The sequence below is a fragment of the Rhodnius prolixus genome, unplaced genomic scaffold (assembly GCF_049639745.1).
Source record: "Rhodnius prolixus isolate KJV_2025 unplaced genomic scaffold, Rpr scaffold_1, whole genome shotgun sequence".
In the NCBI taxonomy this organism is placed as follows: domain Eukaryota; kingdom Metazoa; phylum Arthropoda; class Insecta; order Hemiptera; family Reduviidae; genus Rhodnius; species Rhodnius prolixus.
The window spans coordinates 28,637,747-28,659,443 of NW_027411581.1; the positions used below are offsets into that span (position 1 = coordinate 28,637,747).

General features: G+C 33.5%; 1 protein-coding gene across 7 annotated transcripts; it reads right to left on the bottom strand.

The window, feature by feature from the left end:
- Positions 1-16: 16 nt before the first annotated feature.
- On the bottom strand, positions 17-10,219 carry LOC141458391 (uncharacterized). 7 transcript variants are annotated; one of them, XM_074136323.1, is made up of 14 exons: positions 10,089-10,219; positions 8,974-9,127; positions 7,989-8,144; positions 7,658-7,783; positions 7,262-7,564; positions 7,029-7,121; positions 6,772-6,951; positions 6,174-6,294; positions 4,486-4,616; positions 2,535-2,582; positions 2,400-2,463; positions 1,849-2,037; positions 1,644-1,754; positions 17-904 (listed from the first exon to the last, which is right to left on the bottom strand). In XM_074136323.1, the coding sequence occupies exons 2-14, from the start codon at positions 9,118-9,120 to the stop codon at positions 507-509; spliced, it is 2,067 nt and encodes a 688-aa protein (XP_073992424.1). In that variant the 5' UTR covers positions 9,121-9,127; positions 10,089-10,219; the 3' UTR covers positions 17-506. The 7 variants fall into 7 exon arrangements, with proteins under 7 accessions (XP_073992424.1, XP_073992433.1, XP_073992414.1 ...); XM_074136332.1 differs by having other exon boundaries at positions 10,017-10,197; XM_074136313.1 differs by having other exon boundaries at positions 10,013-10,197.
- Positions 10,220-21,697: the final 11,478 nt, after the last annotated feature.

Below are 21,697 nucleotides of genomic sequence, written 5' to 3' on the forward strand. Positions count from 1 at the left end.
ACGATAAAGTAAAAAATAAAAGAAACAACATCAGAATTTTATTATGCGATCGTCAATGAATTTTACAAAATATATAAATTCTTACATGGATTTTGAAATGAACAGATTGGCTATATTTTTGAAAGTGTTGTTGTTTGCCTACATCAGAGACATGTTATTTAGTAATTCCCAATATATAATTTGACATATAGTGGGTTTATATTTTTTATAACCATTTCTCTGCGGAATAAGTCTTTGTTTCTGAGTGAAAACACATTTCTGTTTCAAGTATTCGCCAACTCTTGCTAAGGGAATTTCTCTTAAAACTCAAAATATACCTATTTGTAACCAAACTCAAAACATAATCATTTATTAACAAATTTCTATTACTTTTCTTAATTGATTAGATCGTTCACTGTGGCAACAATAAATACACATCTTTCACTTTTTATTTTTTAGTAAATTTCTTTTTATCTAATGGGCACAACTCTTACATACTATTTCACCTTCTAAGATAGGAAATAGTTTTAACAATTTAGTTTTAACTTTAAATAAATATATGTAAGCCTGAGATGATCGCTTACAGTTCCAGAAAAATTAACCAATCTTTCCAATAATTGAAATATTTCATTTAAATACAAACTATCTTTTTGCAAGAAGTCAAGTCCACAAACATTATCGTTATTATTAGCACAAGAAATACTTTTCTGATTCAAACATTTATCTTTAAAGGGAAATGTTTTGCAATATGAAACTAACAAGTTATAAAATAATACTAATTCATGATTCTTCATGTTAAGAAATTGGTAAGTAGACACACATGTATTCCAGGATGTTAGAAGTAAATTTTTTACATCACTGTTACCCTCTGCCATATCCAAAGCATTCTGGCCAGAATCAGATTTATTGTAAATTGTTGAACAAGCTAAAAAATTGAGTCAGATAAATAAAAAGAAATTATTAGAAAGCCAATTAATTAGTTAATATAAATGACTAAACAGGTAATATTTTGAAGAGAAATAAAATACGTATATAATATAATAATGACGACAAACTGGTTATTAGAGTTCACGACTGTGTGTCTCAAAACATAACATTGAAATAACTAAACATACCAGGAGCAACATATCGGGGCCTTTAAAGCGTTCAGAGAACACCAGGCAGCATTTAAATGTTCACACTTATTTAAGTGTAGAGTGAACATTTATAGGACTTCCACTTGCAGCAGTTTACGAAGTTAAATTTTCCAGAAATTTAAAATTTTTAATAAAAAGCAAGTGGCATCAATGTTACACATGTTCACTAGAACATGAATCGCTCAGACCTCCAAAAACCTATTCAGTAATGGTACTTTCGGTCAGCCAATTTTCTTCTAATTTGAAACTGTCGTTAAATATTTAATCCTGATTTTGTATACAAAAACATACAGAAACTTTAGCATGGAATCTGTTGCAAGAGAGGGTCGCCGCTACTGTGGGAAATTTCTAAGCATACTTGATCGAGTGACCAGGATCAAAATTTTTGGTAGTAAACTTGAAAACATATATGATCATACATGTGTATCTGTAGAAATAAAACATTGAATCAGGAAGAATGAGAAGCAGAGATAAAATGTTTTTTACTTATCAATTAAACAATGAAAAGTTAAAAGTTTGTCAAATTACCTCCATGCTTAAGAAGTTCTTCAATTATAAATATATTTCCAGCACAAATCGCATCCATCAGTGGAGTGATTCCATTAGATGAACGTACATTAACAATTAAATCATTACCAACTGAAATTAAACATGTTTTTTTTTCTTTTTTTTTTTTAAAGTAACTTACATTTTAAACGAAACATTCACTTAGTACAATAGTTTTAATAACTACCACTGCCAGGAGACAATCTGTACTTTAGTAATAATTTGAGGCAATCGACAGCATTATATTTGGCAGATTCATGCAATGGAGTCCAACCATAATTATCTTGAATATTAACATTCGTGCTCGGAGATTTAATTATTTCCTCAAGTTTCTCGAATTGATTGTTTCTGCACAATTTATGTAATTTCGTTTCACCTTAAAGCATACAAATTTCCCATTAACTTTCATCGGTAATTATTTTAATTTCAAATCAAGAAGTTTAAAAAAGAAGAAAATTGTTATTATTATTTAACTAATCAGCGTTTTTTAAGATCAACGTCTAGGGCACCCGGAAACCTTCCCATTGCATCTGTTTAGAGACAACTCTACTTTTACCAGAAAGCACTGCTGGACCCAAAAATGAGTCATCAAGCAAAACAGTACTATGTGCTACCATTTGCTACATTTATCACCTTTAAATAATTGTAAAATTTAAAAAATTGATTAACGAAAATTAGGTTTGAATAACTCATATTATGAAGAGAGTATTATAGGAAAAATATAAATTTATAGCTTACCGGTATGATTTCTCAAGTTGGCTTTATTTTTCCTGTTACGTTTATTTACTTTTGGTATTGGGCTCTACAAATTAATAAAGCAATGAAAAATTAAAATAAAATGTTAAAATGAACATTAAAAATGCCACTACTTACATAAGAAAGTGCATCACTTTTAGATAAATTCCTTTGAAGTATTCGGAGCTAGAGAATAAATTTCTTATTAATATGTATTTTATGTATTTTTTTTTTTTTTTAATATAAATATTTCAAATATTTCAGAAAGTTTACATTTTTTTTTTTTTTTTAGTGCAATTTGACTTCCTTATTTTAAGACAGCCTACTTTAAAATTGACTTTTGGTAACTACATCTAAAAAAGTTTTCAATGAATTAAACAACTTGATAACTAACACTGTTGAGTGCTCGTGAACACGTTTTCTTGTAAAACAAACGTAATTTCTCATACGAAGATAAAAGGAATCCTGGAAAATGGTATACCGTTTGAAAGCCCATTAAACAAAGAACTTTTATAAAAAGTGCCAGCACCTAGGCCGAAAAATGATCACATAAGGGCCGAATGAGTTTTCTTAAAAATTTCGATTACTTTTATTTTTTCAGCATCCGGAGGAAGATTGAGGCTGTTTGGAGAATAACTTATGCTTCAAAATGGTATCAATTTTTAGAAAATTTATCTGTCTTTCTAACCGGGTCATCAGAATCGAACTAAAACTTTCTGAGTAATAACATTTTTATTGGAAAAAAGTATTGATTTTAGAAAACAAATTTAAAGTTACATCACTCAAGAACAGTGGAAAATATGAAGTTGGCCAATACGTCATTGAACTCCACTTTAGATGTACTACATACAGTGGGCCTATGGACAATACTTACTGGTTCACCCTGTATATGCACAATAAGTAAATAGGAATATATAAGATAAATGAATCCGTGAAAGGCAGGAGGAGAGAAACTACCTAGGGTAGCACTCTCTATAAGATATTAATGATGTTTATGGACTTCAGACTGCAAGGAAGTCGCGGAGCCATTGACGATTCAGTCGGATTCGAGGAGGATTGTTAGGAATGTCACAGGAGACGAGACAGTACGAGAGGATTTGAGCAAGTAGAGAGAGCAGTATGAAACTTTTGATATTTCGTCTTGGCGAGTTGGTTTACGAATGGAATGTTGAGGTTTGTAAAGAGTGAGGTAAGTCACGTAGAAAAGAGCATCAGCTATCTGTCGAAGTAGTTTTGATTAAAATGTCTGTACATTCCGTATGTTTGTAGGTTTGGCTGAACCCCACAGCTCTAGTCAGTGTCCACATAGGTTTGAGAATAGTATTGTATATCAAGCGGTTGAGTTCTATAAGCAATTTGAAGCATAGTCCAATTATTCTGTAAAGCAGTTTCGCACGTTTTATCATTGTTTGTCTTTTAAGTCAAGTAGGAGGGTTCCACATTAGTAGTTTGTCTATGAAGAGGCAAAGATAGCGTAACAGATCTGGGCAAGGAAGAGGATTTTTGATGAAGAAGAAAGGTGGACATGAGCCCTGCCGGAGAGTACTCGTGGCAAGCTGGCACTTCTGTGGGTTCATTTTAATTCGCCACTTTTTGGTTCAGGATTCAATTTTATGTAAGTGTGTCTAACTTGTTTGAAGGATGACTGTGTCTCTCCATATGTACAGAGTAGGTTAGAGGGTTGTACAGGTATGTCTGATGTGCATCCTGAGTAGCGAAAGAGGCCAAATATATTCCCCTGCGGCATTCCTGCAGCCACTGTTGAATTCTTAAAAATAAACTTGGAAATTGAAATGGAAATCTGAACCTTCATACTTTACTTTTGGCTGTCACTTCGAGTTAACGAATTAACTTTTTATCAAGGAGGCACTAACTTGGAAAGAGGTAATCACCTTTGTCTGAACCAAATTCAGGCAGTGAATTTAATCCGATATAGTCAAAATTCAAGAAAAGAAGCTGCAATGCTACATCAAAATTTCAGTACTATCTAGCCAAGAACCACTAATTTTTATTTTTTATCGTATTTCATTTAGCGAATAAAATGGATAATTCATTAAGTAAAAAATTTTGTTCAGTTACAGTTACTTACAACAGATAACAAAGAATACACGGATGACGATGACAAAGTTGAATCGAGAAGGTAACTTAATACAATATATTTTACCCAATGGGGGAATATTAATTCTATCGATTTGACGATTTCTTCGTTACTTGAATTATCTGAAACAAAAAAAAAAAAAAAATTAAATTTTTCTTTATTTGATGTCAGGTACAATTAAAAAATTAGATCTTTGGCGTCCGACCTGAGCATTGCCGCCCTCAGTCAGGTCTGAATGTATTTCTCGATGCAGAAAACACCAGTCTAGATGCAATCTCCAAGTGTGAGCTGAAACGCTCCTAAAAGAAAAAAATAAGGACTGTGGCTGGACGATCCCGGGATCTGCCAACTAGCCCTGACATCCTTTTAAGGTTTGAGTCACACATTTCTAAATTTTGAAAGAGAAATAAATGATTTTACCCAAACAATGTCCAAAGTACGTTTGTATCCCATAAAGAATTAGAATGCAATTTATTAACCTAGTTTTGTACAGCTCACTGTCGCTAATAGTTGATTGTAACGAGAGAAAGACTGTTCTTAAGGCCGGCAGTGGACTGACAAAGGTTTCGGATGCCACAGATCTCGTATGTTAACACGCTTAAAAAGTATTAATACTATTTTAAGGGAAGAGAAATTATTGCAATTTTCATTATATTTTTTTATTTACGATGCCGAGCTTTCAACCAAGGGCTTGTACTATAAACAACACCGTTAATCTTTGGCCGTAAATGATTGGGTATTGAATACTCAAGTTACTCTTTAAGGTTAACGCCCACAATGTAAAGAACAAAAATTACAATTTATAAACAGTACACGCCAGATGACCTAGGTCAAAAGCTCGGCACAATAAATAAAATTTTAAGATAAACCTTTGAACGACTTACTCTTCCTACGATTCTAGAGTCGTTGAGCAAAAGGAACAATTTTAACACACCTGAAACTACCTAAAACAAATTTTCTTAGAAAAAAATATTTTAAAAATCTTTTAATTAAAACAGGAAATTAAGGAAAATTTAGAAGACTTTTCGAAAAAAAACTCAGAAAAGAGAAAAATCCATTGAGAAATGTGGCACTTGCAGTAGTTTCGGGATTTTCTACAAACTCGGAATTTAATCAAGACACTTAACTGCCCCTTATAAAACAAAACACTCAGGGTCGTGCATTATACTAAAACAGAAAGAATACCCACCTCCTCTTCATAGAATCCCTTTAATCGAATTGTCTTGAAAAAGTTCAAACAACAAAAAGTTGTAAAGCCAACATTAATGCTACGAGAAAAGGAAGTTTTAAGAACACAGTTGAAGCTGTTTATAGGAAAACATCATAAAAATAAATAAACCACTAAGATAAGGAATGGAATAATAATGGAACTGATAAGGAATGGATTTTAATATTTTACTGAAGTTACGGAATTGAAATCAAATTCAGAATATGCACAATATGCAGAACATTAAATTCGAATAGTCCTTTAGACGACTAAATAAGAGTCCTGAATCTATTTTTTCCGAGAAAATGTTTCAAATAAAAGTTGTAGACCACCATAAGTACAATGTGAAAAAAAAGAGTATTTTATTTTTCTTTTGGATGAATATTCAGTCACCCAAACGGATGAACAGGTTCTACAATTGGTGTGGCACTTGTACGTATATAACATATTAAATATGAGAAATGAATCTTACTTGAAATAATAGTTGCCATAGTTTTGCAAAATTCCTCGCATTTTGCTCCAAAATACGGAAATTTCAATTCTTTATTTTCTTCACTCACTCTGATAACTTCACAAATTAAGCAGAGGTATCTCTGAAAATTTAGCATAATGTAGTAAATAAAAAGTAATAGCTTTTTTTTTCGGGCGAGATTTAACTATTAGAAAGCCGGGCGGGGGCTGATAACTTTCTTTTAACATTTTACCAAAAATAAAAAGTAGCTACATTTCGGACTTGATCTGGGGATCTCCCAATTAAATATATCGCACAAAACCTGCTCTCTTGCATTATGTAGTAGCTATTATGAACATTTTATTTTGATTTTTGTTGGACCATATCCTTTAGAAACGGTAAAAAGTTTCTGACGAAAGATATTAGTTTGTTTCACAACCTACGCTCCTTAATAATAATCTAACTTTTAAAATGCCTATAATTTTATTGTATTTTAACCAAAAGCTTTGCACAAAATGCAATTTTTTCGGATCAAAAATGGTTCAGTTACTATTTTATTTGGCAAAGCATTTCTTTTTTGAAACCCTTTATGATTTTCATTTGAAAATTAGAAACTTACAGATAAAGCATGTTTGTACTTTGTTGGACATTTGTGAAAAATAAACAATATTTCTTTACAATGATCATTGACATGCCCAATATTTGATAGATCTTTCCAAACAATATTGGCTATCAATGGCCAACTCTCTGGATTGTTAAGTTTTTCCCCGTAATTCCTTCGAGATTTCAATAACCAAATCTGTAAATTGTAATCCTTAATTAAAACAAAAATTTATACAAGAAAACAAACATTAAAATATTAATATTTATACTTACGAATAGATCCTGTTCTAATATGTCAAGTAATAACTGAAATACAATGAATACTCTCTCAGCTTTATTTTCCAATGATTTGTCTTCTTTCATATCCTTTAATCAGAGTATTTGAATTCAGCAATAGTTTTGAAAGACTGATACAAAATTTTTAAAATATCAAATAAAGCGGTCTTAAAAAGTACTAAAACCATGCTTAAAATGAAAAAAAAAAGAAAAGAAAAAAGTTCTTCAACCTTTAAAGAAAATTCAGGTAATGATGAAAAGTCTCCGCATTTAGCATATAAATTTATTCGCGATTCCAAATCTTCAACTGTTAAAGGTAAACGTGATTTTCTATTCTGAGGGGTTCTCATTACATTTGGTTCCAAAAAATTTTCCTTAAATCCTTTATCACGCTTGGAGCTTTTCTTGTCTGGTCCTACTCTGACTTTATCTTCTTTAGTAGAGTTTGTTTCCACTTTACTTAAATCCTCAGTAATATTGCTAATATCTTCTATTAAATAAAGGAAATTATAATTTACAGATCCATCAGTTTTCTGGAAAAGATTTAATTAAAATGTTCTCTGCCCGCCAATCCAAAAGGAAACGATAAGTAATTGCAAAGTAATAATAAATGATAAAATTCTGACATTAAATGGCTCCAATAGAATATTTTTATAATATTCTTTCTTGTGTTTTTTGCAAGGAGGATGATGTTGGTTATGAATTTTTAAAATATCTATTAGTCGGAAACAAATCATAAGATCTTCTATAGTCTGTAAATAAACACGAATAATTAAATGATTATATATAACAATAATTAAAGTATTCAATCATTATGTACATATGTATACTTAATTTGTATAAAGTAAATGCATATTTTTTCAGGTGGGACTGAACCGTCGAAAGTAACCAGTTATATAATTTTGTACAATATATGAGTAAACAAAACAGTTCGAAGCAATTGTTTGCTTAACTTACTTTAACTGAATGAAGCAGGGCCTTGAAAGTCATCGAGCTAAGGCAACCTCCAGATGTAACGTACACTTCTAAAGGAATCAAGAGGGAATCCCAACAGTTGAGTGATATAATTCTCATAATGTTGAAATCAACGGCTTTGTTTACTTCAAGAGATGTCTACAACAAAATCTGCCATATTAATACTCATGGATAAAAATTTACTTGAAGAATAAGTTTTAGTTTTAATAAAATTAAAAGTGTTTTTTCTCTTAGGTAATGCACTTGAATAGCTGAATTAATTTAATTTGAGGGATTTCGATCGCAATTATATTGTGCTTTCCATTGTAGCATGCTTCTGCTCTTTAATTCCGACCGGTTTAGGCAAGAATCAAGTTCTTTAAATTGATTCAACGAAGTTTTGAAGTGTCCCACAAATCTTTGGAATTTGAAGACATTGCCTTTAAATGAAACCAACAAACGAACTCAGATGGATGAAAATCAGGAACCAGTCTAAATAATAATAATAATAATAATAATAATAGAGAACACTGTCCGGAGGCCGGCAGTGCACTGAAAAAAGCTCCTGGCGCCAATAACCTTAGATGTTAACGCGCCTTAAATCATTAAAAAAATAATCATAATAATGATAATAATAATGAACCATGCTACCACAAAGGTGATGTTAAGACGCATGTGGTGCACTATACCTAGTTATTATTATTACATACGAAAATCCATAGGCAGAGTTTAACACGATTTTAAAGTGAGCTTAACTTTAGTTATCTTAGCGCAATAAATAAAAAGCTTTTACTTCACAATTATTTCAAATTTTTAGTGATGTATTGTATAGCTTACAGGCCATACTCCGACCAGCAACATCTAAAGAGGTGAAGTCTTTTATTAAAAAAAGCGAGATGGTTTCTTAAATTCTGTGGCTACTCCTTCATAATTGTAGAATTTAATTTTGTTCTATTTATAAATTATTCCTCTTCATCAAGTCTCTTACATTATCATTATCCTCTGGACATATGCAACCATTCGAACAAAAAAAATACGTGGCCCTGAACGGTGATAAGGTAGGTGGTTCTGAAAATAAACGACCCAATTGTTTTCCATCATTCTTCTGCTTAAGTTTGTTGTTTTTGTGAGCCATTCTTTCTCTGTAAAAGACAATAAATATTACTAGAATATTTGAACTATATTTATATACATATCATAATTTAGGTATATTGGATTAAAGTAGCCGACGAAAAATTTTGGAAATGAGTTAACAATGTATTCAACCCGTAAGTACAATACCTACAATTTTAAAGCAAATTAACACTTATCTAGTGGCTAGTGAACTTCGGAAAATCGAAGTTCAAAGCAATTCTAAAAATAAAAATAATTCAGCGAGTAATAATTTGTATGATTTGAAGGCTGAAAATAGAGTTATATTTCGGACTTAATTTTTTTTTTTTTCAGCTATTAAGTTACATAACAGCTGTCTGCCAATTCAATAAAAATTTTCAATTTTGAATTATAAATATTTTATAAAGATAAAATTTGGGGTAGCAAATATTGAAATAAATGTTTCTCCTAATATGAAAAGGCACGTTACCATTAATTCTGAATGAGATAGTTATTTAAAGAACTGTAAGTTTTATAGAATCAACATCATTAACTTCCGAAGGAAGATAGAATAATGCCAATTTCAGTCATTACTTTTTTATAATTTTGCCGAGCTTTTACCTAGGGGCTAGTCATCTTCAGGACTTATTGACAGTATATATTTACTTAATTATAAAGTTGGTTTATCTACTGTTCTGTCTGCTTATGAACTGAGTGTGGTTGATTTTTATGATGTTTGGTTTCTCTGAGTAGATTTGTTTGACTTAAATATTTGTGGACAAACGACATCAGTCACCAAAAACAATGAACAAAACTTTATTAACTTCATTTTAGAAACGGCTAATCAATCAATTCGCAATTTTAGTGATTAATAATGTAATGAATAACAGATATAATAAAAATAACTGAAAAAATTAAAACTATTATTACATTACCAACATTAGCTCTGGATGTAATTACGATTGGGAGCTAAGTATTTCTAGGATTTCGCTGATAGAAAAATTTCAATACCTTCAAATTTCCTTAATAATTAGAACTACCGAAATTCCACTTCAATCACAGTTTCCCGCCTTTTACATTGTTAGTTGTTAGTTGGGTAAAAGGTAGGTTTCATGTAGTTTCACATTCCAAACACGGTAGCAGTGTAAGTCAGCTAATGTAGGCAGCCACAAGGGACGAGTTGAATTTTGAATTATTACCCTCCCTCTTTTCCCTCTAAGAGAAAATTTAGTTCGCGTAGATCTTCTAATGATAGTTTTGAAGTAGACTTACATTGTACAAATAACTAGAATTAGTGTGTTTTTTGTGGTCAAATGTGTGACAGTTGCTTCCGAAATAATACAAAATTATTACATTACGGAGCAAACGCCTCTCAGGCTCGCAGACAGAATCTTCTTACTTCTGTCCAGGGTGTCGTAAATAGCGACCAACTGGACTTCAAGCACCCTTCCCCGCCACATGTACTTCACATGTTAACAGATACATAAACAAAAATTCGCCCCTAAATTACGGGCAGGCATTGAGCAAGGTGGCTTGTGAATAAGATGTTAACCTACTGGGACGTCCCAAATTCATGAAGGCCTTCGAATGAAATTGATTTGAGTAAAATTGTTATTTCTTTTTTAGCTAAGACCATTTAGCACTGCGCTGTCAAATGCCTTGATTGCAAAACAAAGATGCATTCAGTGAGTAAACAAGTCTTTTCGAGGGTGATGTAAAGATCGTTCCTTCTCATGAAATCGAATAGAGAGAAAAGTCGAATTAACCTTTAAAGCAATGTTAATTGCTTTAATAGGGCAAAGCCCTATTATCCCTTCTAATACCAACAGTCCGGAGATAGTACTTTTCAGAGGTGTAGAACAGCGGATCCTGTATTTGATTGTGGAAAGCCAATGCATGATGAAGAACGCATGCTTCCTATTACATGCGAGAACTATAAAGACCATAACACCAAATTAGCAAAATTCTCTAAGCTAAGAAATGATTCGCAATTTCAATTTAAATTTCTTGGTCAAAGATCTCTAACGCAGTTTGATGAACGTTTTTACCTGTTGCTAAGGTTTGAAAAAATAGTCTTAAATTTTCAGGTTACTAATTATTTTTAAACTTTGGATAAACGTTGTACTGTATCTTAAAATTCCGAGAAAGTTGAGTAGTTTTTGAGAATTTGTCCCTTGATACATATATAGTTTTCTATTCATTTTAAATATAACAATTGCGATAGTTCATTCATTATCAGCAAAGCATTTGTAGAAGAATAATGCATGTAAAAAAAATTGAGCTATTGCGTTCATACATATTTTCTTTATATGCCATATATTGGTTTACAGTGAAGCAGTATTGTACAATATTTTTTCTTTGAAATAGCTCCTTCACATTATTTTGTTTATTTTTTAAAAGTATACGTTTATGCGTTTATTTCTGCAACATTGGTGTTTCTACCATCTCAAATTTGATTGAAATGGATAACACGTTGTGCTTTGGTGTATCATTGTTGGCCTTGTAAGTAACTGAAACAGTATTTCTTGTCAAATTGTGAATGACAGCTCATTTCTGGAAAAACATTGTTAGTCATTTTTATCATAACATGAATTAGATTTTTGTCTTTTTTTTTGTTTTTTAATGTAAAAGTTGATTTTTTGTTTAATGATAAAGTTTGTGCAACGGGTGCCATAAAGACATCCCCTACTGCGGCAAATTTAGGTTTTACTAAATTTGCCCCCATTGCACATATACGTATCATTCAAGGCGTTGCAAGGGCCGTTGTCTCTAGGCTGTTATGGGACTGTCTGGGTGCCCTGGCGGAAATCATTGACCAAAATAAGGTTTTTCTGTGAGGGTACCCGGTCACTCAGGATAAAAAGGAAACTTGGTAGATTCGCTTGCCCGTGAAGGCGCTGCGGGAGACTTCATTGGCCCGGAACTTTGGCACTTTGGGGTTTCAAAGTGCCTTAAGAGTGCGCCCATTAAATTATGGGTGCAGAGGATGTCTCAGGAGTGGTGGTTGGCCAGCACTGGGCAGAGAGGAGTTCCTTAGAGGCTACTCGCCAAAGCTGACTGCAGATTTGATCCGTCAAGGCTGTATAGTTACTAGGATAATTGTAGGCCACTACAATAGGCATTGACTGGCCACTATAGGCTCAGGAAGCACATGCATCGCATGAGCCTGACAGAAGATTGCCTTTGTAGGTTCTGTCAGGATTAGGAGGATTAGGAGGAAACGGCATTGGACGTGTTGTGCAGGGCGAAGGGCTTGTCTGGCTAAGGATGTTACTTCTCTGGGAGAAAAACCAAGTCCTGAGAGCTTTACCCAGGAGCGGCTCTCCAGAATTAAGAGTCAGATTAAAAGGACGGGTCTGGAGAGTGAGCTCTAGAGGAGGGGAGCCACAATATATCCTAAGGGGTCGCAATGGCGTAGGCCTTGGGCCGCCCTATTAGAATCTTATCTTATGTTAAAGTATACATGATTATTAAATTGTATATTTGATTTATACTGGAAAATATTAATAAAATCAAGAAGGCCTTAGAATGAAATTGATTCAAATAAAATTGTGATTTGTTTATTCAGCTACTAATATTTAGCACTACACTGCCAATCATTTATTCCTCAAAGACAGCAATTTCACTTTTTTTACATATTTTGATTGCAAAAGTTATCATTTGTTTTTGAAAGACAGAATACAAAATCTGAAGAAAAAAACAACAACAACAACACAGAAGTACACGTTATGTGTGAACTTGTAGTTCGTAGGAAAGGAATTAGTAGGTTCTTTAGAAATGAGGGCAGTTATGTCTTTGATGACTTTGAATGTGCTTTCTTATTTTTCCAGCTACCATATTTGCCCATTTCTGGATATTTTCATTTTAGATAAAGCTTAGTGCACTCTGAGCATATGCAGCACTTTATTTTGTCTTACTAGCCTTATTATCTGGACAAGGGAGTCAAGGATCCATGTTTAAATTATTTTAAATAAAGCTTTTAAAATCCAGAACGGTTATTGAAGACTTTGTTTAACTAATTCGACAATTGCGAGATTATAATTTGATCACCGGTTAAAAATGTTTAATTTTATCTTCCGAATCTCCGATTCCAATCTTTTCTATGTCAAATCTAAATTTCTAAAAATCACCAATTGTAAAAGTGTGATGCCTTACAGCTTAAGAAGCAATTACCTAATAACATTCTAAGACATAACAGATTTTCCGTTCTTTATTATCTTCTCATAATTTTAGAAATTAACAATCACAACAAGGAGAAAAAAAATATGTAGGTGAAGAGAATTAGGTAACGGGATGGACTGGAGTAAAGGCCAACTATTTTCAAATATCGTTCAAGGTTGCTCAGTCTGATAACGGTAACACTTTCCCTTTGACTTTGAAAGCTATTGGAATGTTTCAATACATTACCAAATAGTTAAAAAAAAAATTACCAAAATAAAAAGCGTTGCTAACATAACAGCTTTCCGTAATCGCATTTCACACTATTTACAATCAGAATTTATAACGACGGAAATAAAAGGTACTAAGATAGGAAAGGTCTTTATAGCTTGCTATGGATGCATTTCTTAAGAATAATATTAATCTGCCATCCTTCATGGTCCATTGATTTCTATAAGTTGCGCACAAATTTGTACATTTGTTATGTCATTAGTTATGTATATGTTTCGTTATATTATTTCTATTCTTATTTGTTTATTTTGCACTTTATTTACGTGTTCTTTGTTATACTTGTAAAAATGTTTACTGACTAACACATTTAATATCACAATCTTTTAGGAAGTTTCGGACGAAATTCATTCATTAAGTGTTTCCAAATTTAATTAAACAATAAAAATGATAAATTTTCACGGCCAATATTGGATAGATGATTATTGCAAAAGTCACCAATATCCTTTTATTGTAGAGATAATGTGTAAAAGGTTAATCTTTTATTTAAAAGAACTTAAAAAATAATATTTCCTAAGATAACGGAAAGTATCGTTCGACTAATAAAGCAGGTCTACTACTAAATACCCTTACCCAACCAGTTAAAGTTTTTGCTTTCTCTTAATCTACTTGTATGTATCTATAATTCCTCAGTCGCTTAAAGTACCATTATCCACATAGATTTGAGGTTTTGAGTTTTCACTGCAGATATCCACAGATAAGCCACAGACTTAATTTTTATTTTCAAAAAACTAAATAATAATATTAACTGTCCTGAACTGTTAATATACTGTCCTGAACTGTTAATATACTGTCCTGAACTGTTATCATTGTTAAATTTTCATGTGCCAACAAACAGTACTAGACAAAGACAAATGTTTTCTAAAGTGTGCCATGGTACTAATTATCGTAAGTTCAATTATTTTCCAAGAGTTGCGGATCAAGTTAATCATCTACCCGCTGATTTTGATTTATTTAACACCAACATGATCGAATTGAAACGTTTGTTAAATAACTGATTTTGCAATGATTGGTACTAAGGAAAACTTCTTACCAGTTATTTGTGATATCATTAAGATTTATTAATTAAGTAAAGTTTATCTATTTTTAAAGTATATCTATTAAGTATGTCAATATTTTATTTTTATTTCTATTCTACGACTATACGAGGGTCGTTTGAAAAGTCCGTGCAAAAATAAAAACTACTTAATTTTTTGGGGTAAACCTTTTTTATTTTTCAACATAGTCTCCTTTTAGGCTTATACACTTCGTCCAACGCTGCTTTAGTTTGTTGATCCCTTCCGAATAATAGGATTTGTCCAAGTCTGAAAAATAGCCATTCGTTTCTGCAATCACCTCCTCGTTTAAATAAAATCTTTTTCCCGCCAGCCAGTTCTTCATATTGGGGAACAAATAGTAGTCCGAGGGAGCCAAGTCTGGAGAATAGGGAGGATGTGAAACGAGTTGGAACCCTATTTCCATTAATTTTGCGACCACAACTGCTGAGGTGTGAGCTGGTGCGTTGTCGTGATGGAAAAGGACTTTTTTGTGGGCCAATCGTGGGAGTTTTTCTTGCAGCTCGGTTTTCAAACGGTCCAATAACGATGAATAATATGCACCTGTAATAGTTTTACCCTTTTCCAGATAGTCGATGAGGATTATTCCTTGCGAATCCCAAAAGACAGTCGCCATAATCTTTCCGGCCGAAGGAACGGTCTTCGCCTTTTTTGGCGCAGATTCCCCCTTGGTAACCCATTGTTTAGATTGTTCTTTGGTCTCAGGAGTGTAGTGATGTATCCATGTTTCATCCACAGTGACGAAACGACGCTTAAAGTCCTGCGGATTCTTCTGGAACAGCTGCAAACCGTCCTTGCAACACTTCACACGATTTCGTTTTTGGTCAAGCGTGAGCAATCGCGGCACCCATCTTGCGGATAGCTTTGTCATGTCCAAATGTTGATGCAAAATATTATGTACCCGTTCATTCGAGATGCCCGCAGCACTAGCAATCTCACGCACCTTCACTCTTCTGTCATCCATCACCATATCATGGATTTTATCAATGATTTCTGGAGTAGTAACCTCAACAGGGCGTCCAGAACGTTCAGCGTCACTTGTGCCCATATGGCCACTCCGAAAATTTTGAAACCACTTATAATCTGTTCTAATCGAAGGTGCAGAGTCACCATAATGTTTATCAAGTTTCTCTTTAGTCTCCTGAGGCGTTTTGCCTTTCATAAAGTAGTGTTTAATCAACACACGAAATTCTTTTTCGTCCATTTTTTGAAAATCACTCGACTTCCTCGATTCAAACGAATGCCAAACACAAAGAAATAGACCGATCTGGTTGAAACTCGGTGTGTGTTCTTCCAAGAGATGCTACTAACTAAACATTACCTCGATACGCGCCAGTGGTGCTATCTCTCTGACTTTGCACGGACTTTTCAAACGACCCTCGTATGTACGTACATGTATATTCTATAAATTATTATATGTTATTATTAAGTGTTACTTTAAATTATATTTCTTTGTAACAGGGTGATTGCCCGTATTGTAAATAAATAAATAAATATCCGTTTTGAGTTTCTCTTTGTATTTAACAAAATGGTCTGAAAATTGGGCATTGTATTTGTAAATTGAGCAATTGGTGACTGTCCGTACTGATCGCACTCAAAAACGGAAAATCCCAGACAGTTCAAAATTGATATTTCACTTAGGTGTACACAACAGCACAATTTAAACATATTGTTGAGATTAATGTACAATTAATTAATATACCATGTCCAACATTGCAATATTTTTATGCTATACATTTTCTTTTACTTTATAAAATTTGCTGGAAAAAGTTTAATGACTTTACCTCCCTCATTTTTTTTTTTAAATTAACACACGTTATCAACTTAGGTCTTTAGCCGAAGCCTTTCTCAGAGCACTGCCGGCCTCCGGAAGATGTTCTTTCTTACAGACATCGGACTGTAAGATGTAAGAGGCACTTAGGAAGAGAAAAGCGCACAGATGGATTTGAATTAGAGATCTCTTACGAGGAAGTCCAATGTAAAATTTTATCTGTGCTTAATTAAATTTTATTTTAACCTCTACTAAAATGTTCTCTGAAAAAATTTCAAAAAAAAAAGAAGAAGATATTTCTATTAATTTTATATAAATTACACCCTTTGGAAAGGAAATCCTTTGTCAAATTATTTAGACAAATACAGACTTCTGTCCCCACCCCTCACACTCAAAAGTTGCCTTACTGGGATATTTCGAATTGAGATGTATTTCTTTATGAATGCAATAGACGGAAGTTTAAAGAAAATCGTAAATTAGCTAAGAAAAAAATCTTAAAATGTAGGGAATTGATTTTGAAAGTTCTTGGTAGTTTTATGGATCAACAATACAAAAAAAAATCTCTAAAGATCTAGTTGAAATTTCGGCTAATCAAAGCCAGTAAGCCATTCTTAGTAAATAAAACAAAAAAGTTTAGTTTCTTAATTTTTTGTTTAATTTTCAAGGTTTTGACCAAAAGAGACTCAAAAAATTAAAGTTTTTGTAATTCCGAAATTTGATACTCCATTTGTGAATTGGTAGGTTCACAAGGATTATAGCCAGGGGCGGCTCTAGCTCGTGTAGCACCCGTGTGCAATGAAACCCTGGCGCCCCCTAAGCCTGACTACCCCCGCGGCTATAACTATTAACTTTGCCCTCGTAACAAGAAAGTTTTTTCATAATAAGAATTCGCAATGATTGCCGGCTTGTTGATCAAACGCGTGCCGGCGGGCGACGGCACGTGCTTTTGATAGCAATGCCGCCTTACGCGAGTATAAACTTTAATTACGTGAAATAAGGTTGATTTTAAGTTGAACATAATGGTCGAAAAAGGAGCCGCTCGCGTTTGACACCGCCGCACTACCGGCGCCGCGCTGTCTGGCCGCTTCTAAACTTTAAATACATGAAGTAAGGTTTATTTCGAGTTGAAACAAAATGTTCGAAAAAGAAGCCGCCTATAGGGCGCTCGCGTTTGATAACTGCCGCCACCGCGCTGGCTAGCCGCTTCTGTCATATCATTGTTGTACCATGATGGTCCAAGACGATGCTCTTAGCTGTCTTAGGGAGCGCCGCGGCGCCCCCTGAGACGGCGGCGCCCGTGTGCATTGCACACCCTGCACTATAGGTTAAGCCGCCCCTGATTATGGCATGCCTATATCTGCCAAAATCTGATAATCTAATACTTAATCTAGAACTCTACGAATTCCTAGTGAGTAATATCCGCATTAAGAGCTTTTAGTAAATTTTTACAATGTTTCCCAACAACAGTAAGAATTAACGAGACTTTATTTGGTTGAATTGGATTGTGGTGGTGGCCACGTAATCTAGTCCAACCAAGCAGGGCGGCCAATTCTCAGCCCAGCTCCAATGTAACTGAAACATAATTACAGACCGTTATGCACCAATTAGGTGTGGTTTAGTGGTTGACTTATAACAATTTTTTTCTTTTGTGCAGTTAAACACTTTTCTGTTAGAGACTTTTAATTTTGTAAATTGAATAATCTTAAGAACTTTTGAGGTGGCCTTGCGCTTCGTTATGAGCGTGAATTTGTTAGTGGGAGGTACCTAGTTCGTGAGTTAAGTTTTTATTCGTTTGAAAAATATTAGTACTAAAGTATCTGATTTGCCCATTTCTCACCCATTAACTTCCACTCTATAGCTACCTCCAAGGAGGCAACTTGCTTACTGAAAGGAAAAGCTCGCATTTGCTCCAGTCACAGTGAAGCATAACAATGCTACGGAACTGGATACAGACACGGTATTTTACTGTTCTCCGTTACTACAATTCATAAATTTTAGCATTGCTAATCCTCTTGAAATTCTCATTCCAAATAATAGAAAAACTTTGAACCATTGACCGCTAATGTCAGGCGACTTTGTATGGTTCACTGTCCGCCCTCTGAGGAGAATAGAGTAGGAACAGAGCTATACGTGGCTAATCCAAAGTTTGATATCACGGTAAACCAAGACTAGTCGTTCCCAACCTGTAGTCCGCAAGAACTAAAATATGGTCCGCGAAACACTTAACCTTTTTAAAATAATAATTATTTGACATGCGACCGCGTGTGCGGCAACGGCGCGGTGAGTGGGACGTCGAGCGAGCTTAGAGCGCCTAAAAACAAGTCCAAGAGTTGACTAAAAGCAAATGATGATGTTATTTTGGACATTTTTAGTATGTCAAATTTTATTGCATTATTCTATAATTTATCAAATACCTATGGGGGAAAACTTAGTAAAAAAAATTTAAATAGTGTTTTTCCTAGAAATTATTACCAAAAAACGATTGGCTAATCTCATTGGCGAACGGGATATGTTGGTAGGCGGAGTGTAGCTGATAACGTAGGACGCTGTAAGCCACTCCCTCACCAATAAAAGCACAGTTATCCAGTATATAAAATGGTGCTCTTTTACTTTCATTCAATTATCTAGATTTTGCTTTCTTTTACTTCTGGAAAATATTTCGTTAACTTTTTTGATTCTTAATTACATTAGTGATATAAGTGTAATAATTACAACGAAATTTTCAATCTCCAGCGGTAAATACGCACTATGAAGAAAAATGTAGTTAGGTATAAGATTTATTTGAGATTTACTGTTATTTGTTAGTTATCTTTAAAATATTGTATTCCTTTTAGCATTAGGCCTTAGGCACACAGAAAGCGGTCGTTTACGGCGGGCAGCGATCCAGCGGGCGTCGCGGTGGTTTGTGATATTGGGACGTTACACAGGACACGATTGTTTTGTTAGAGCGTTCCAGTTTGGTAGCTTTCTTCTTGAGAAGTAGTAGTGCGTTTTTTTGTATTAAAGCTATTAGAGAATTACAGCTATTTGTTAATAGCTGTATCCTTTACTTTATATATTCATCTCTTCAGCATCAATTTTCCTCCATCTTCATCTGCAGGGGTGTCTTTTGTTTGTCCTCTTTAAAGCCCTGGCCCTTCTGGCCTTGACCCAGAAGCGCGCTCATAATAAGTGTAATGAATGCAATTATCTGTGACTAGTGCAGTGGTTCTCAACCTTTGGTCCGCAAGAACTAAAATATAAAAACTATATAAAAAAATATATAAAAACTCATCAGCTGTAGTCCGCCTACCCACACATTCCGTTCGCCAATGAGATTAGCCAATCGTTTTTGGTAATTATTTCTAGGAAAAACACTATTTAAATTTTTTTTACTAAGTTTTCCCCCATAGGTATTTGATAAATTATAGAATAATGCAATAAAATTTGATATAGTAAAAATGTCCAAAATAAAGATGTTTTGAACATTATATTTCCGGTTTCATCCTTCTAATGTAATGCAGAATTAAAGATTCTTATACTTACCTCAAGTCATCTTCATGGTGCTTACCACCCACTAGACCAATGGTTCCAACCTTTTTAAGACTAGGGACCATTTTAATATCTCTCTCTCTCTTGTTAGCAGGGACCACAAAGTTCAATACCACAATGAACTACTTTTAGATTTTAAAAATAAACTTCAATTAACATCGTGATTATGTTTTCAGTTACATTAATTTGCTTTTTGAGCTTGCATTTTCTTAACAAGATGGGTAATCCTGATTGATGAGATTACTCATAGCGGCACGCACGTCATCATTTGCTTTTAGTCGACTCTTGAACTTGTTTTTAGGCGCTCTAAGCTCGCTCGACATCTCACTCACCGCTCCGTTGCCGCACACGCGGATGCATGTCAAATAATTATTATTATATAAAAGAGGGTCCGATATGTTCACGTACACCTTTATATTGATGTCCTAAATGGACGGATACTTTAAAACGTTGGTATTCATTTGTACTTCGTAAGAATTTTTAGTTAAAAATGTTCTTATTTTAAAACAATTTATGTTACATACAACCATATTTTTAAGTTGCAGCAACATATGTACTGAAATGCCCTAGTTGATATCACGTCATAAAAGGTACATAGCAATTTCTGAGAGAGCGAACAAAGGGCATTGGGCAGCAATATGTTTCCGATTTTCTGGAGCTTAAAAATTAAAAATAGAACATATTTGGGCTTTAAATTCACGTATAAACCAAATTTTTGATTGCCATTTTGATTTAGTATTGCTGAAAAGTTTCAGTTGAGAGTTAATTTTGTCGTATTTTACGGTAAATTAGTGCTTTTATAGAATTATTTTTAGAGCAGTTGATGCCTAATGTATCAAAAATAATTTTATACATAAGGTTGCATTTTTTTAGCTGCCAGAAGCAGTTAAATATTTCTCACACTTTTTTTTTTAAAGTTGTTGGCTTTTTTCTGTCAAAATAAGAATGTTAATCTATTTGTTTAAGAATTTGAAGCATCTGGTAATACAATTTATATTTAATTAGTTTCTGAAATTAATAAATAAGTTTTATGTTTCAATTTGAAATAATATATTTCTAAACCTAGAATTACTCATATTTAGAATTCCAAATACCATTTTAACTCTAAAATAAATATATAGCTGCATATACAGGGTGACCAGAGTTATATGCTCCACCCACTTTTTTTTTTAACGGCGGGAAATTTCGAAAAAATAAAAAACACGTATTTAATCATTTTTAGTCTAGTTTATTTTCAGTGATTGACCCATTTCTTTAAACCCTTGTATCTCGAGATACAGCACCCAACTTTTGTTTTTCAAATGGAACGTTATATTTTTTGTTGCATATTTTTGTAGTATTTGAGCTTCTAAAAACAACAAAAAATTTTTTTTTGAAATCGGTTAGGTTTTTCAAAAGTTATGGTAATTTAAAATATGAAAAACAAAGTTCAGTTTACTGTCAAAATTACGTTATTTTTTTTAAAGAATCTGTTCAAACTGGGCACAATCAACAGATAGGCAAGCCAAAAGTCTGGACTCCCACGCTTTGCTTTTATCAGCACTTGTGGTGGCGAAGTCAAGATCTAGGCAGGCTAGAGTTATTCGGCGTTCAGGTTGTTTTTTCTACAAACGTTTGGTGTGGAGTTATAGGCAATCTACTAATCGGCCCATACTTCTACAGAGGGAACTTAACTAGTGAAAGGTATCCAACTTTTTTTTAAGAGACATTTTGCCAGTTCTGCTTGAAGAAGTTCCTCTACAACGTCGGCTAGATATGTATTTTCAACAAGATGGTTGCCTGGCACATAATGCGAGAGTTGTTCGAGGTTACCTGGA

Coding starts and splice junctions, on each gene's coding strand:
- LOC141458391 (XM_074136304.1), bottom strand. Junction 7,565..7,657: donor TTCTATTGGAGCCATTTAAT/GTCAGAATTTTA, acceptor AATCTTTTCCAG/AAAACTGATGGATCTGTAAA. Junction 1,755..1,848: donor CAGATTGTCTCCTGGCAGTG/GTAGTTATTAAA, acceptor GTTTAATTTCAG/TTGGTAATGATTTAATTGTT.